We start from the raw sequence: 16925 nt of genomic DNA on the forward strand, positions 1-16925 counted from the left end.
GTGAAGATCATAAATGAGGCGTTGCTTTGATTCAACTACCGATCCCTCCCTTGCATCATAATCACAGTCCTACCTTCCCAGTTTCCCAAATGACAAACGACATCTACACGTATCTTGAACACCGCATAGGTAATTACTTCGTGTCTGGATCTTACTGGATGAATACCTATAGGTGTCTTACCCTGCAACACGTATGGTACATCTTGTGGCGAGAGGCAGCACGGCACGGCACGACACGACACGGCACGGCAAGATATTGTACGTCATAGTACAGCACGGCACAGCGCGGCACGGCACTCAAAAGCATGTATGTTATCTGTAATTACTTCCCATCATCCCTCCTTATCCAACACGAGACCAATCATGGTATCTGCGCGTGAGTGTTCCAGGTTTCCAAAGCCAAAGAACTGGAGATGTTGGTCATTTGGTCTTGTCTGAGAAATCTTTGCGTCATGTCTGCAGCCGGTGACCATACATACATCAAAGGAATACCTGTCTAGGTTTGACGTCATCCAGATTCGGGTTACTGACAGCTTACATGCGGAAGTTCACAGCAACTTATGGTGTTGCCACGCAAATGGATTTAAAAAGAGCGAAAACCGACTATAGTTTCTGCGAAAAGTTTCAGACACACAGAAACTAGTTATTAAAATAATTCTTCATTGAGCTGTCTCCCCTTTCTGGTAGTAATCAGCATGAGCGACACAATTGTCACTGAAACCATTCCCCTATCCCAAGATGTTGACAAAGGCGTTGAGCTGGTTATCAACATTTTGGCCTCGTATAAGGACCATGAGCACTACGTCTACGAACAGAACCATTGCTGGTACATTGGCCTTGACTGCCAATCTTCGCTGACCATTGACTCAGCCGGGACATCAGCATCGATCCTCAATGAAGGTCATAATCAGAAAGTCCCAGTTACATCAAATCTCGATCAAATTGCACGAGACTTTGTTAAAACGAGCATCAAACGGGGATTCAAAATCTTCGGATATGTCGGATATAGCTATGCTTCCCATGTCCGGGGTATCCCATACACTCCTGGTGAATGGCCTTTACTTAGCCTCATGGTACCTCGATACCAAATCGTGATTGCGCCCGACAAAATCATTGTCCAAGGGGAAGAGACCGAAGCTTTTCGGCATCTCGTTGATGTCGTCACTTCAGCGCCCATGCATACAGTGCAGCGAGCTCAATCCATGACAGTGGATATTTCTCAACGATCTTCCCAGTACACCACTGCTGTTGAGAAGGCGCTTTCAAAAATCGAAGATGGCCAGGTCATGAAAACAATTGTCTCACGTGCCATAAGCCTGCCGGAGCGAGTCGACATGCTGGCGACCTTATTGGTCGGAAGGGAGTTAAACACACCAAAAAGAAGTTTTTCTTTCAACCATGCCGGTTATCAATCGACTGGGTTTAGCCCAGAACTGATTGTTTCTCTCGAGCAAGGCAAAATCATAACAGAGCCTTTGGCAGGTACACGTGCCTTCCCAGACGACCTGGCTGAACGTGCAAGGTTGAGGAACGAACTTGAGAACGACCCCAAGGAGATTGTGGAACACATCATGTCTGTTAAGGAAGCTATCACAGAACTTCAACGTATTTGTCCCCACGAGAGCGTTGTAGTGGAGGATCTAATGTCGGTACGTATAAGAGGAAAAGTACAGCACCTTGGCTCCCGGGTAACTGGAGCGTTGGGAGACGGTAGAGATTGCTGGGATGCCCTGAATGTACTCTTTCCATCGATTACAGCTTCGGGCATTCCAAAGACAGATGCTTTGGAGGCCATTGAGTCTCTAGAGTCAGGCCCCAGAGAACTGTATTCTGGGGGGATTATTATGATGGAGCCGTCCGGAGGTACTTTCGAGGCAAGTTTAGTTCTTCGTTCGGTTTTCCAGGACCGATACCGCCAGTGGGCACAGGCTGGCGCCGGAATCATTTCACAGTCACAGCCAGAGAGAGAGCTGACGGAAACATGCGAAAAACTATCAACAATCACGCCGTTCCTAGTGAGGGAAGAGGAGAAAATGGGATTTAGAGAGCAAGGCTCACAAGTGTCGTGAAAACTTTCGATATTGCAATCATTTCCAAGTTTCAAGAAATATCACAGTACTCATACGATCAGCAGATCGAAAGCGACCAAGGAAGTCCAATTCTTGTCGCTCTTCTAGTTATTTACATCAAATGCTCAGTTAATCGTGGCTATTTATCCATCTGTGCGCCGAACATCCCGATACGCTTGCCTGATACAATGAGATCTTCAAGTAGCCGAGTCTTTGGCACTGAGCCCCTGAATTCGGCTACCCTGTGACTGTCAGGACAGCCGATGCCAGTCTATATTGTACCATTAATGACATAGATATGGTTCGCCAACTCAAAATTCATAACTCTTTTACCAAGGGTTACCGTGTCAATTGCCTAGTATTACCTGGGAATGGCCCTTTATTTCAATAGCCTAACACTTGGTCATTGGCATCGCTCAGTGACCACCAGTTGAGCCGAAGCTTCTGCAAATGATCAAACTCAGTAGAGTCATCTTTCCGGACGCCATTTTCCTCCACATCTTGGTTTATTCTTTTGGTGTAGCCCCTTGCAGCGGAGAGGTGCCGAACATGGGCAATCACACAGTGTATAGCGAGTAGGTGAGGCAAGGAAGGGCCTATGCTTCGGGTTTCGTTGAGAATGAGTGCCCGAGTGACAGTGAGAAGACCACAGAGAGCCCTGTTAAGAGCAGAGTACCGATTCAATGGGTATGCTCTTAATGGCGACTGGGCTCGAAAAGGATATGGCAGTCGGATCCAAAGATGCAGCATCTGTTACAATATTGGCTCTACAATGAACAATATTGATAAAAGTAGGGAAAAGCAGATCGCACTTGATTTTACTTATTGAAGATGTGAGGATCTTATGTGTTTTGTCTTCTGGGCTTTTGCTAGCGGACGAACTACCTTTTTGCAAGATTTTAAGAAAATCGGTATTACATAGGGCCTGAACACTGATCTCGAAGATAAAAAGCCACTTGGGGCAGCTCACCACAGCGTCGAGTCAAAACCATAATGGTTACTTGTTCTTGGCTGCGCCAAAAACCTCGCAGCACTTGGTGTTGACGCATGCTCCAACTCGCCACAGATCATAACGGATATATTCGACTACGTCCCATCAAGCTGTGCAGGATCAACTCTTCAGATCAGCTACGATGAAGATATTTTGGATATCGTGAGTAGCCTAAAAAGTGCGATACTAGTAGATCAGTAGACGTACAACGAGGCGTTCAGGCTATTTGAGATCGTCCAAAATCAGGAGGTCAGCGAGGCAGGAATGTTAGCACTAGAGCTCTGATCGATGAGCTTGGTCGGTTCCCCTTGGCGATAAGTCAAGGTGCGATGTTTCTACCGCAAACATCAAGACCAGTTAATCGATATCGATTGAAGCTGACTAGGGGTAAAAGTAAATCGGCATATCAATGCAGTTCCTCAATCGGATACCCGGCCTGGTCCTCATATCCCTCACGGGGTCATGAAGACTTAGGATACATGGATACGATATATCCAGGAGACGAACCGGATTGCCTGCGATATTCTGTTTGGTCTTGCACACATATCCATCAAGTGGATATCAGAAGTAATGATCAAGGTAGTAACCGTGGCTTGCATGACACGATAATGGAAAAGCCCCATGCATGAAGGAACAAGAAACGGAAGCAGCTCTCATCCTCCTCCAATAGTACTCCTTCCTGTCTATAGATACAGAAAAAGGCGGTAATTTTAATTTTGATATGCCAAAAAGCTTACAGGAAGCTGTTCGGATCATCTCGCTCAGTAAAGATAGAATATTGAAGACGGGCGCTGCGTTGGGATCAAAGTCGAGCATACAGGCTGATCGAGCTGGCGCTGGTAGCATTCAGAATGTGAGCTATGGTCTAACCAGTACTAACACGTATGCTTCATTTTCTCCATGGCGTTCAGGACCGTGGAATGCCTTTTGAACAATTTCATGCAAGAAGTAGGGGCTCAGTATATGAGATATTTGAGTCATACATTACGGCTGTGCAAGCTGGCCTATAACCAGGAGGAAATACAAATAGAAGCAGAGTTTTTAACTCTTCTTTCAGGACACTTTTACAAGAAACAAGCCTGGCAAGACATAGAGGTGGTAGCGAAAGAGGCGTTTGAGCTGAGAATTGACGTGCTGGGGGATACATTGTGGAGCATGGGAAACCTTGCCTCGTCATTCTATGGAAAAACACGATACGGAGAAGCTGAGGAGATTTTCGATCGTCAACTTAAGCTGCGAGGCGCCGTCCTAGGGTCGGAACACGCTCATATCGTGTGGAGCATGAGTTCTCTTATGGCCACATACGGCATGCGCGGCCCCTACATTGAGGCTGAGAATATCTTTTTGTCAATGATAAGTTTCCAGCGGCGGACGCTCATCGAAAGGCACCCAGACACAATAATCAGCTTTTGTAACTTAGCAGCGACCTGTCACAGCCAAGGGCATTACGATGAGGCTGAGACATTATTAACCTCAGCCTCGGCGCTCAGCACAACAAAATACATTCGTTGAATAGATGGAATGGTAAATCCCTCCTTATCCTTATTTTGCGCTTTCGTTCCTCTTACGCTGGAGTGATGATGCGAATGTTGTCGTCTGTTGCCAATTTCTCACTGTCCATGGACCAATTTCGTGAGTTAGCCGATCACTATGCCCCAAGGGAATTAGGGGTTTCGTATAATTGTACGTTTTCGATCGTCACTCATCGCATCACCGTTTGGTGCGGACTCGGTTTACGAACACTGCTCCGCAGTGTGACGCACCAAGCTGTGCCGTCAAACCGAAGATCCCCTGTCAAAAAGTCTTATCATTGCCATCTTAGTGCTTATACCTACCCTGAACCACCGTCCAGCGTCCGAGTGCTTATTTTAAAAGCCGAGCCCCCCAGTTACCAAGCCGAAGCCGCTAGTTTTCAAGCCGAGCCCCCAAGCCGAGAGGTTTGTAATCACTAACCCGTTATAGTAACCCTGCAACCATTCATCCTTCCACTGTAAAGCAGGCTCGGACCGAGCTTCTTGCAAAGCACCAAACAAAAGTCCCATCGACGATGTAAGTATTTATATCGAGGAGCCCTTCCCGGGATATAATGGTGGAAGAAGAGAAAGAAGCCGAGAAAAAAAAGCACAATTTCGGATCTTGTCTGAGTCCCAGATACATCTCGTTCTTTTATTGTCTACTTACCAAAATCGAATCACATCCACCTATCCTGTTCTTAACATACTCAGTCGCTGTGATGACTATCCAGCAGAACAAGAAAGCTCCAGTGAAACCAGTCATTCAAGATAAAAATGAACTCGAGTCAGGGAGTATCCAGCCAAATAAGTCGGAGGCGGAATCGCTCCTGGTATATTTCCCATACAGTCTGTGATGCTTCACATAAGCTAATCAACCTCGCGCGGCTGTTTAGGTAACTTGGGACGGAGACAGCGATCCAGGGCATCCATACAACTGGTCTCGGCCGCGCAAATGGGCCATCACTCTATTGCTCTCCGGTGGCGGCTTGGTCACTCTCATGTCGGGAGCCATGCTCGCCCCAGCTCTCGAGACAATATCCCACGATCTGGGCACCGACGCGGAAGAAACACAGATCTTCCTATCAATATTCGTTCTCGCTTTCGCCTTTGGACCCATGGTTCTTTCTCCGCTTGCGGAAGTCTTTGGACGACGGCCAACATGGGTGGCCTCTAGCTGCTTCTATATCCTCTGGAACACCGTTGCGGGTTTCAGTGAGTCAAGCCGTCTGTTGATTGCAAGCCGTCTTCTCTCAGGTCTTGGGGCAAGCGCTGAATTTGCTGTGACAAACCCAATTCTATCGGACATGTGGCGGGCGGAAGAAAGGGGCACTTCATTCGCTATCTCGACCTTTATCCCGCTCCTAGGTCCTGCACTTGGGCCCATCATCGGGGGTGCGGTCACACAGACCGTGGGTTGGCGCTGGACCTTCTGGGTGCTCTCCATCTTCGATGGGATCTTGGTCGTCATCGCTCTAATCGTGTTCGATGAGACTTATGAGGCTGTTCTGTTGGAGAGGAGAGCTGCCGGTTTGCGTAAGGAGACCGGCAGGGCTTACTTCACAGAGCATATGAGTGCCTCAGAACGAAGTCTTCGTCCGGTTCTGCTCAGGGCACTCAGTCGCCCGTTCCGTCTACTCTTCACGCAGCCCATATTGCAAGTCATTGCGATATTCCTGGCTTACAATTTTGGAATCCTCTATATCGTTCTCTCCACGTTTGCGACTCTGTGGATTGAGCGGTACGGCCAGTCAGAATGGGAGAGTGGCTTGCATTACTTCGCCTTGGTTATAGGTTACACAGTGGCAGCACAGGGCGGCGCCATTCTCATGGACAAGCTTTGGGGATATTTAAAGAAAAGAGCTGGCGACGACACGGCACCTGAGTATCGCGTTCCTCTAATGCTACCTGGAGCTATCCTTATCCCTCTCGGCCTGTTTCTCTATGGCTGGTCGGCAGACAGGCACACTGCGTGGATAGTCCCTGACATCGGTATCGCAATATTTGGTTGCGGTATCATCCTTAATACACAAGCTTTGCAAGCATATGTTATGGATGCTTTCCGTAAGTATGTCGCCTCCGCAAGTGCTGCCTCGCAGTTTCTTCGCAGTATTGCAGGCTTTGCCTTTCCTATTTTTGCCCCGGCAATGTATCATAAACTTGATTATGGCTGGGGAAATAGCCTGCTTGCCTTGGTGTTCATCGTCCTGGGCTGGCCAGCACCATTCCTGTTGTGGAGGTACGGTGCAACTCTTCGAGCCAAAGGCTCGCCGCAATGGTAAATTGGTTGGCTTTAGTAGCAATTGGTCAGACATCGTGGTATAATGTCTAAGTTGTGAGCTAGAAGTGTTATTTGCTGCTGAGACCTGTGGCTGAGAGCTTAATGCGGCCGAGAGAAGATAGAAGATAGGTTGGCTTTAGGTGGTCTAATTTCCGAGAGTAGTCTGGCGTGCAACACACGCCTTGTTTGCGGGGAAAGGAAACGGCTGATGTAGCAGTATTTTGGGGCGCCTGGCGAGGCGATAGTGTGAGCAGGATTGGCTCGAATATTAGTCAAACATCTTAGGTTGTCAATCTCTTTTTTTTTTAGCACTTAAAGTCGATCTGTAACCTCAACCAGTGGCCTCGGCTGCGCGAAGTCCACCAGAAGCTCACGCGCTAACCGCATATTTGTCAATTAATCTCGGCACAACCATTGGTTATTGTGGCAACTTTCAAGTCTTAGCAGTATGGCAAAAAAAGATTAGTGATGGAACTGCTATACGCCGGCTCTGACTGGCATGCTTCTGGCCTCCAAGTGTCTCTGTAATCGGGCCGTTGGATCAATCGACTTCAAGTCCAGAACAGTAGCCACCCTCTGCCGTGTCTCAAAGCCCTAGGTCCAGACCGTAGATTTGGGATGAATTGGGAAAATACATATATTGCTGAAGATTATGTATTGCTTACTAGCCACTTGCAATTATTCATATGCAGATTTGGGATAAGCTTAAACAGTGGAGGGAAGACAGTGTTCTTTGTTGCCGAGTTCAGCCTTGTGCTCTCCTGGTCACGGCATTCAGCAGATGGCTGGGGTCAAGCCACTGCTTGCCGTCCATATACTGATGAAGAAACTTTTCGATTGCGGCAATACTCTTAAGTATAAAGCTGTTATACATTGCTCATTTCCTCACAGCAATTTTAATCACCAATTATCCATCATCAATTTTCAAGTCTACGCCCTTGCCTCCAGCTCAACCTCCCTGAATAACCATTTTAACCATTTATCTCCCTATCTTCCGTCAACATGCATTTCATGACTACGCTTACCGTCTTTACTTCTGCTGCTGCCGCTCTCAGGCTGAAAGGAACGAGAAAGCCTCAGGTTGCACAGCTCATGGTCTCTGACGCTCAGAAAATCTGCGGGCAGGACAGAAGTGTCCGGTGTTGCAACAACAAGGGCGGCAATGGGAACAACATCAACCAACGCGGATTATTAGGTCTTCCCTCCACGAATTTGAACAATCCCAACGGCTGCGTCGACATCAGCCTAAATGTTGTAGGAATTCTCGATGGGACTCTTGGCAGGAAGTGCAGTGGCAATGTAGTTTGCTGCATCGACTCCCCATCTACTGTAAGAAAGCAGCCCTCGAGTTTCGGCTGCTTTACTAATGTGTCACAGGGTATCACAGGCCTCATCAACAACAGACAACCCTGCATCGATTTAAGCAACCTGCTTTAAGCTTCTCTAACTTAGAATAAGCCGATAGATGGTTATTCAAGGTAGTAGTGAGGGAGGAGGTCAAATCTCATCAATAATGTCTAAATACTCTGGTTAGCTTAGAATTACATAAACTTTCATCGGGATGCCCAAATCTAAAGCTTTGCACACTTCGTGATGCCACTCCCTCTTTAAAAGCTGCCAACTTCAGAACTTTCAAGTCAAGATTTATAATAAAATAAAAGCCTGAATTGTGGAGAAGAAACAACCTTCACATCTGCTTCATATCTTATCGGCATAAAGCACTGTTTCTTCCTTTGTGGTTCCCTCTCTGCCAAATACTCAGTTTATACAAGGATATTATCGATTTCCTGCGCAACTATTCCTTCTCTTCTCTCCAACATCGCATCAACACCAACACCAGCCACCATGAGTTCGCCCGCCACCCATCTCCCTCCCCCTCTGCCTGACGATGCTATCAACGCTCTCTTGCAGGCCTTGCGTCTGCCTCGGGCCACCTCGATCAGCAACCCTCGAACGACTGCTCAATATCATTCAGTCTACTTCCTCACTCTGCCACCTACCGAACTCTCGCGCGGCTACTCCGAGCTCGTTCTTCGCGACGCGGGCAACCATCTCCCCGAGATCAAAACTTCGAATGAGATAGGCGTCATGACTTGGCTCTCCAAGAACACCACGATACCTTTACCAGAGGTCATAGCCCACGATGCTTACAATAAGAACCCCATCGCTCACGAGTATTCTTTGCTCTCTCGTGTTCAGGACGCCACACTCAGCGATTTCTACGACAGTCTGAGCGACAAGCAAATGAACCAGATTTTCGACCAGCTGATCGACTTCCTCACCCAACTCCAGGCGCATCCGTGGCAAGGTATCGGGGGATTGATCCTCGATGATCAAGGCCAAGTTCAGCTCGGCCCAGTAGTGGACGAGACATTCTGGCAGATCCCAGATATCGAAGCGCTTTGGCCTGAAGGAGAGACTGTGGCGACCATGAACATCGGAGGGCCGTACAAGACATACGTCGAATACATGATAGCACACGTCACAAAGTACATACGACTCATCCAAACCCACGAGAAGCTGGAATTCATGCGAGATATCATTCCACGCCTCGAAGCTTTCGTAACCGCACTCCCAGAACGCGCCAACGAGCTCAACAACGTCAAGCTACGCCTCGCCCATAAAGATCTCCACTTCGCCAACATAATATTCGACCCCCTCTCTGGCGAAATCACTGGAATCCTCGACTGGGAGTTCGCTGGCGTCGTGCCATACCCTCAGTGGAACCCAAGAAGTTCCTTCCTGTGGAACGGGATCGTCACCTCAGAATCGTTGAACGAAAAATACAGGTTACTGGGAGTATTCAAGAAGCGTTGCAAGGAGAAGGGCTGCACGTTGTTTGAAGAGACGCAGTACACTTCACCACTGCAGGAGGACATGCAGCGGGCGGTTGACTTCTTGCGGGCTATCGTGGAGGTATCGCCGAGGGGTCAGAGACAGGAGCTGGTGCACGGACGGAAGTACACGGTGCTGGAAAACATTGCAAAGTTTGGGATTTAGCTTAGACATATCTGCAGAGGGCTATTACATTGTACCCATAGTCTCAGCATCATTACCTAGAAAGTCCTGCATGTCAATGCCGAACCTAAGTCTCTCAAACTCAGACTCCGCCCCAAAAGTTCCCAGTATACCCTCAAACGACAAGTCAACCCCCTTAAGGTCATTGAAGTCGATGTCTTGAACGGTGTCAGGCGTTATAGTATTACTGTCTGTCGACATATGAGCTTCGACCGGCATGTTTAGCCTCTGGTGGAGTGTCCGTATCACGCTAGCCGCACTTGAAGCAGTTCCAAAGAACTCCCCCATCTTTTCCAGCACCGTGATACTTTGCGACAGAGCCGTGCGGGCGATTGTAGCAGTGAGACTGTCCTGGGGACATGCTAGGAGATATCCGACTAGAGTTATAGCAGCATTCCACTGACAGTTGAATGGCTCGTACCATCCGTTCAAAATATCATATTCTTGGTAAACCTGATGTAGAAGTTTCGTCGTTGCGCATGCGTGTAAAGCTGAGACATCTGCGACTTCATGATCTGAAGAGGTCCTGTTGCTCCCAGATCGAGTCAAGTATTGGCTTATGCAATGCCGTCCGAGCGTCAGTATTAGTTCGTGATAGAACAGCTCAAGCATCAAGCGCTGTCTTCGCAGAGAAATGGGCGCAAATGGTTCAATATCGATCTCGGAGAGGTCAGTGGAAAGAGACTTCCCACCACTCTGTCTCTCTGTCTTCAGCATATCAGGCAGCGATTCCGCCCAAGCGCGTATTCTATCCATACCAGAAGCAAACACTCGTGATTGACTATTAGAAGTCGTTCTGGTAGCTTCCCCGCTCGATCGGTGGTGAAACACAGTATCGAAGGCTGATCGGGCTATCTCGGTGAGCTTAGATCTCTCTGTGGTGTATCTCAGGTGATCAACGCCAGTCGTAATATGGCCTTGGTCGCGTGTAGGCAACAATGGTGAAATCGGCTGTGTTTGGGTGACCCAAGGCCGACCTAATCGGATACATGATCTTGTCTCAAACATGAACATGATACACCAAGCCCGCTTTCGTGCTTCTCTCTCTTTGACGGGTAGATCGTTCCCTGGCTCGATATGCAGTCCCAATGTATATGCCGTGCGCGCTGCAATCCCCGCCATATTTTGAGCCATGTTCTGATAAGAAGCATTGGCAAGATATATCGCAGACCATAGTTGACAGTGAAAAGTCTCGAGTGTAGGCCTCTCCAGGTCATACGATATCAGTCGTTGGCACCGCTGATACAACCAGCGGCCGGCAACAGCTGCGTCCCGAGAGTTGATCTCTGCCTTGTAGCCACTACGACGAGGTAGCGATGTGACACCGAACTGCATACAGAGAGCCAATACAATATCGACAAGAGGTGAGTCCTGTCTCGTGTCACCTATAGGCTCATCCCACAGTGATGTGTAATGTGCCTTGAAATCTGCCTCGTCCAGAAGCTGGTAACAGCAATGCCATGAGTCCCAAAAGAGGTCGAGGAAGAAGGCTTCTTGAGTTGCCGACAAGTCTTTCCCGGACAGAGTCCTCTCAGTCAATCCGTGTGTCGCTCTGGCTGGCACGGTGCTATCTGAGGGTTGATGTCCTTCTAACCCGGCATCGGGAGTATTGATGACGTTGCCCATAGATCTACTTGCCGAGTTGGGTATCAAGCTGTGAGCCTCCTCATCGCTACTCAGGCTGCAACCAGCTGCTTTGAGACGCTGGCTGATACAATGGATAAAATAGTACGTAGATGAAGGCCCGTAGAACTGAGTGCCGGTGGCCGCTGATTGGATGGCTGTCGTGGTGTCGAGTTGAACTCCCTCGTTGGCGTATGAGAAGCTTTGAGACGGATCGTTCGATATGAGTTCCGGAATATCCTCATCTGGTGGTGTTGGGATACTTGTATCTTTGATCTGTCCCTCAAGCTCTTTCACTCGTGCTTTCAACCCCTCGATCTCACTATGAGTTGCGTCAGCCGTGAGATTAAGCTCGGCACAGGGCCCAAGGCATTCATCTTATACCTCATAGCACGAGAAAGACTCCATCCTGGGTTCTGCCGCGTCGTGCTATTGCATCGCAAACCTTTGCTAGAGCAATTCTGACATGGGTATTGGGTGTCGCATTTGACGCGATGCAGTCGGCATGAATCACAGGCCTTTGATACCTGGCTGCGCTTAGGTTTTCTCGACGGAGCGGGTGAGCTGGAAGTAGAGAATGTCCCAAACATGCTTCCGACACGAGAACAAATTCTATGAAGCTATTCGGAGTGAAATGGAGGGGTTCGTGTTATCTGTCAGCACTAACATCCGCCCACGCCGTTATATCGGAGTTAAACGAAGCTGCCTAAAGCCGATCCTTGTAGGGAATGTGGATCCATATCGCGGGCGATAACGACGGTGATTGGTTCGGTAGGAGATAAGCTTGAAATCGAGTCTGAGCTTACCCTTCACTAGAATTCCTCAATCGCTGCGGTAAGTCAACATGAATGCAAAGCCGACAGTTTTTACAGTTTATGAAATAATATCTATTTACGTATCAGTTCAAATTAAACTGCTGTAAGTCATGAAATTTCAATACACTCCAAGCGCCTTGGCGATCTCCTCAGCCACGCCCCTGGATGACGCTGGATTTTGGCCCGTAATTATCTTCCCATCAACAACAACCTTCTCCGCAAGGGGACCCTCATCAGCCTTGACGTACTTCCCACCACTGACTTCGCCCAATCTCTTCTCGAGACTAAAGTCCATATCATCTGTAAATTTGAACATTTCTTCGCCCACGTCATCAAAGCCAGTGACTTGCTTGCCCTTCAAGATCAGGTCCCCCGATGCGGTCGTCGCATTGACGAACGCAGCTGGTCCATGACATACAGCTGAGATGACCTTGTCCTGGGAGTGAAAGTCGCGGAGCAGGTTCTTCGAGTGCTCATCGTGGACGAGGTCTACCATCGGACCATGGCCACCGGGGTAGAAAATTGCGTCGAACTCCGAGGCTCGACCGGCAACGTCGCTGAGTTTGAGAGTGTTCTTCCAAACTGACTCTTGGTTCTCGAGGAAGTCCTTGCAAATAGGATCATCTTTGAAGAGCTCCACCGACACAGGATCAAGTGGAGACTCGCCGCCTTTTGGAGTCGCGTAAACTAGTTCGGCACGAGGGTTGAGGACGTGAAAGGGGTGAGCAAGCTCGGGCTGGCTATATTAGTACCACTCATTTTAAGTCTTCATAAGACAACCTGTGGATATCCAGGCAATGATTGAGGAGGTACTGCCACTTACCAGATACCATCCGATCTGCTTCCCGGTCTTGGGGACCTTGTCGGCCGAGGTGAGGACTACAAGAATCTTGGGCTTAGAAGTTGTCATTTTGAAGTGAAAAAGTGTGAAATATTTGTTGATACGTGGAATAGATACGACAGAGTTGCTCGGCGGCTACTGAAAGTAATCAAGATTGTGCTGTTCTTCACATGTCACAGGACGCTGCTCAGGGCTTTTATACTCAATCATCTACGATAATCATTCTAAAATATCCCCAAGGAGGAACGGAGTGTAAGATCAACTGGTCTGATTCTATTATGGATATGACCCGTTTCTCTTTGATGACTGGGTTTGTTTCTCATGCTGACTCCGTCGCTCCTTTGGGAAATGCGGACCGACCATGTGATCTCACCGTCCAAGCATCATCGTAAAAAGCCTCAACAGCCTGTCAATCTACTCCAAGGGACACGGGAGTTGTGGAGGCGGTTAAGCGCATCGAATGGAGCTCAGGATGTGCACAGAAGGTCATTTCAAACGTTCGAATTTCATCACAATTTAAATTGACGCGACTCAATTACTCGTCGGCGGCCTCGGTCTCAAGCTCAATGTTATGAGATAGCGTTGACTTTGGACTTTGAAATCCTGTAATGTAATGACTCAATGACCCATTCAAAGTCTTGCTTCTCGTCCAATAGATGGGTTCTTTGGAGTCTTCCGATAACATGTGCCATGGAGGCGCCTAACTCGTGCCGTGATAGCTTGAGCTGGCGCATCACGTCACGAGAATTGAGAGTAAAGCTTTCATAAACATACAGCAAAAGGAGTGTTTACATCGATTCGCGTCAAAGGGGTTGAGTTTAGCCACGAGACCCAATAAACGTATATAAATGTCCCCCGTCACCCAACGATTGCCCCCTCGTCCATCTTCTTCAAGCCAACATCCAAAAACAACAAAAGTTCACCGTCTGTGATGAATAAAAAAATGGCATTCAGTAGTCAATATTACCCACCTAACCCTTTCACTGCGGAGCGCGTCCAGCAACCGGGTTCAAACGGCAACTATCGAGACCCGTTAATTGATCATTATGAAAGCGAACGGGTATGATTGACGCGCTAGCTACATTCGACCTCTCATTTCCGCCCGTCCATAACCAGATTCCCACAGCCAAACGTAACTGTCATCCTCGGCCTTCTGCCGGAGAACCTCCTCGCCCAAAAGAGAAAATGGAATATCGGAAGACTGAGAACGAGGGTGAAGGGGACAAACCAGCCCGCAAAGGGGGCCTCTCTGTTCGAATGGGGTTTTGCTGCATGCGCTATGAGCTCGATTATTCTTGAGACTCGTTGAGAAAGCACGCAGGGTCACTAAGCAAAGGACTAGTATGTATCCTTGAACGAACTAGGGACCTTTACTGACCGGTGAGTAGAACACCCGCAACACTGTTGACATTGAGAATGACCATGAAAGGCCATGCATGGATATATAAAGTCTAGGTCAGGGGACATAGTATGCCACCTTCCCCCTCATTTGTACTTGCTACAGCTACGCTATGGGATCTTGGTGCTGTCCTAAATGGAGGTGATAATACTCAAAATAAGTCACTCATTAATTCGCTTTGATATATACAATCTACCGCCCAGTCCTTCATCTTCTTCTAGCAAACGACGCAAAGTCAAAGTTGTTTGCCACTCCCGCTACTGCAAAGCTACGATGTTTAGCGTGGACTTTTGTGATATCCTGTCCCGTCGTGTCAGACCCATCCACGTTGGACTTGCCTGCCAGGGCAGTGCTTTCTTGTGTGGCACATATATCCGAAATGTTTTGCTGTGCTCGTTCAATGGTGACAGCATTAAGAGCCTTTTTGTAGACCTTCTCTGATATCTGAACCATATCCTTGTGTCGGTCTATTTCATGAGTGAACGTTTCTTTGTCGTCGGTCTCACTGGAGCCTGATGCTTCTGCCTCGTACTTCACCAATTCCATCTTGTCCTTTTTTACTTCATCGATCTTTCTCTTGAGGGAAGCTTCAAGATTCACCAGGTGGAGCCTGGAGCCTCTGCAAGGAATACACGGTTTCGAAAGCATCCATTCTCAAATCGAACAAACGCTACTTGCCAGAGCAGAAGGCACGTTCTTGTGGGTTAGTTTCGTGGTCCATGAGCTATCTGAAAAGAGAACCTGCCTTCAAGTTCTCGAAACGATTCAAGATATACCACCAGGTCTGCATCCGATATTCGGAAGAATGCTGCACCAAATCGACCCGAAACACCGTGATATCAGTGCAAAGATCCTCGAATGGATTGCAATAGCCATAAGACCTCTGTCGCTTCGCGAGTTAGCCTACGCTGTTGGGAGTGGCATCGAGTGTGGCAGATAGAATAGCCATTTGCCAACCACTTCTAAAACTAGATGATGACCGGGTTTTATTTGTCCATCAATCCGCCCGGGAATATCTCCTCAGAGACCAGGCAGATGAAGATCCTACGGCCGAACTCTTTCGTGTGGAGGCAAGCAAGTGTCATGGGGAAGTCGCCCACAAATGCTTGCAGATTCTTGAAAACAGTCTCTTGCAGTATGCCACTCTACATTTCTCTCAGCAATATTTAGACAAGATTGAAAGAGGTCATGTAACACAGCGCGATCAGCTACCAGCAGCACTTCGAGCCGAGCCCGAGCTGCGATAGGAGTGTCCTCATGACTGCATCACGCGAAGGATCCATTGACGTGGTACAACTACTACTTAATCATAGTGCCGATATCAACATCAGAAATGACCAGAACGAAACACCCTTGATCCTCGCCGCAAGACTTGCTCATGAGAGTTTGGTGCTGTTTCTCCTTGGCCACTGTGCACATCTCGATGTTGCAGACTTTCGCGTGTGGCTACATCAGATGGCTGTGATACGAGGGTCCAGATGGAGTACAGGAGTTGTGCACACAATTCTCCGTCACGTCACTAATATTTGTTGGGCCGGTGAGGATGGAGGCAGACTGCTGAACGTGGCTGCAGAATGGGATGATCATGAGATAGCCCAGCTGTGCTTGGCGAAAGGTGTTGATATCAACTGGAAACATCCAAATGGCGGCACAGCACTAGCCGGGGCAATTTTGAAAGACCGAGGTCGAAGCCCTGCTCCTTTCCTTACATATCTACGGTTGCCGCACGACGATAGGGATATAATCAAGATGCAACCGGGAATGATTGCAAATAAACGAGCAATGGTGGCCGTCTTGTTGGACCATGGTGCCGATCTAAACTTGAGCTCAGAATCCCGGGACGGTTCACTAAGGCCACCGCTCGTTGTTGCAGCTAGGCAAGGTCTCGACTGGGCAGTTGAAGAACTAATAAAATATGGTGCTGACTGCAATGCGCGAGGCATGGTCCGTCGCAAGCCTGAACCGAGAAGGCATCGACTTGCTTCTGCGTTTAGACGAACTCATATTCAGGAAGAACCCGCAGATCTGATTCATGGTGGATCGGCTCTGATATATGCTTTTCGATCGGGGCAAGTATCGACAGTACGGCTTCTCCTGGCTTACGGCGCCAACACAAGCCTTGTGGATGAGAATGAGAGAACGGCTTTTGAATGGGCCTGCGCAATGGCTGGGTTCGGTCGATACGATGAGATTAAACAGGCGTTAATGGAGCATGACGAGGCACTGGGTCGTTCTGCAAGATAATAAGGACGTTAAACAATGCTTGCTTTCCATTTAGTACTTACTTGTATTTACAACCTTATCAGCTATGTCACATCTCCTCGATGTTATCAGAGTCGTCGTGCTGGGAGGAAGTCTTTAATGCATGTTTATAATA

General features: G+C 48.3%; 9 protein-coding genes; 6 read left to right on the forward strand and 3 right to left on the reverse strand.

Moving 5' to 3' along the window:
• Positions 1-695: 695 nt before the first annotated feature.
• FFUJ_09263 (probable TRP2-anthranilate synthase component I) lies at positions 696-2069 on the forward strand (the record flags this gene model as incomplete). The annotated part of the gene is made up of 1 exon (XM_023568854.1): positions 696-2069. The coding sequence occupies one exon, from the start codon at positions 696-698 to the stop codon at positions 2067-2069; it is 1374 nt and encodes a 457-aa protein (XP_023435986.1).
• A 993-nt stretch (positions 2070-3062) lies between these two features.
• FFUJ_09262 (uncharacterized protein) lies at positions 3063-4572 on the forward strand (the record flags this gene model as incomplete). XM_023568855.1 has 6 exons in its annotated part: positions 3063-3065; positions 3136-3222; positions 3262-3326; positions 3476-3639; positions 3750-3942; positions 3972-4572. The coding sequence occupies 6 exons, from the start codon at positions 3063-3065 to the stop codon at positions 4570-4572; spliced, it is 1113 nt and encodes a 370-aa protein (XP_023436230.1).
• A 721-nt stretch (positions 4573-5293) lies between these two features.
• Positions 5294-6853, forward strand: FFUJ_09261 (related to multidrug resistant protein; the record flags this gene model as incomplete). XM_023568856.1 has 2 exons in its annotated part: positions 5294-5404; positions 5468-6853. 2 exons carry the CDS (start codon positions 5294-5296, stop codon positions 6851-6853), a joined length of 1497 nt encoding a protein of 498 aa, XP_023435987.1.
• A 1001-nt stretch (positions 6854-7854) lies between these two features.
• FFUJ_09260 (uncharacterized protein) lies at positions 7855-8289 on the forward strand (the record flags this gene model as incomplete). XM_023568857.1 has 2 exons in its annotated part: positions 7855-8181; positions 8230-8289. 2 exons carry the CDS (start codon positions 7855-7857, stop codon positions 8287-8289), a joined length of 387 nt encoding a protein of 128 aa, XP_023435988.1.
• A 408-nt stretch (positions 8290-8697) lies between these two features.
• Positions 8698-9852, forward strand: FFUJ_09259 (uncharacterized protein; the record flags this gene model as incomplete). Its single annotated transcript, XM_023568858.1, has 1 exon — positions 8698-9852. The coding sequence occupies one exon, from the start codon at positions 8698-8700 to the stop codon at positions 9850-9852; it is 1155 nt and encodes a 384-aa protein (XP_023435989.1).
• A 268-nt stretch (positions 9853-10120) lies between these two features.
• Positions 10121-12083, reverse strand: FFUJ_09258 (uncharacterized protein; the record flags this gene model as incomplete). XM_023568859.1 has 3 exons in its annotated part: positions 10121-10247; positions 10292-11815; positions 11878-12083. The coding sequence occupies 3 exons, from the start codon at positions 12081-12083 to the stop codon at positions 10121-10123; spliced, it is 1857 nt and encodes a 618-aa protein (XP_023435990.1).
• A 343-nt stretch (positions 12084-12426) lies between these two features.
• FFUJ_09257 (related to NonF protein, involved in nonactin biosynthesis) lies at positions 12427-13218 on the reverse strand (the record flags this gene model as incomplete). XM_023568860.1 has 2 exons in its annotated part: positions 12427-13044; positions 13132-13218. The coding sequence occupies 2 exons, from the start codon at positions 13216-13218 to the stop codon at positions 12427-12429; spliced, it is 705 nt and encodes a 234-aa protein (XP_023435991.1).
• Positions 13219-14755: 1537 nt separating this feature from the next.
• Positions 14756-15094, reverse strand: FFUJ_09256 (uncharacterized protein; the record flags this gene model as incomplete). Its single annotated transcript, XM_023568861.1, has 1 exon — positions 14756-15094. One exon carries the CDS (start codon positions 15092-15094, stop codon positions 14756-14758), a length of 339 nt encoding a protein of 112 aa, XP_023435992.1.
• A 711-nt stretch (positions 15095-15805) lies between these two features.
• Positions 15806-16792, forward strand: FFUJ_09255 (uncharacterized protein; the record flags this gene model as incomplete). The annotated part of the gene is made up of 1 exon (XM_023568865.1): positions 15806-16792. One exon carries the CDS (start codon positions 15806-15808, stop codon positions 16790-16792), a length of 987 nt encoding a protein of 328 aa, XP_023435993.1.
• Between the last annotated feature and the right edge of the window lie 133 nt (positions 16793-16925).

This window comes from Fusarium fujikuroi, chromosome FFUJ_chr09 (genome assembly GCF_900079805.1).
Source record: "Fusarium fujikuroi IMI 58289 draft genome, chromosome FFUJ_chr09".
Classification (NCBI taxonomy): Eukaryota; Fungi; Ascomycota; class Sordariomycetes; order Hypocreales; family Nectriaceae; genus Fusarium; species Fusarium fujikuroi.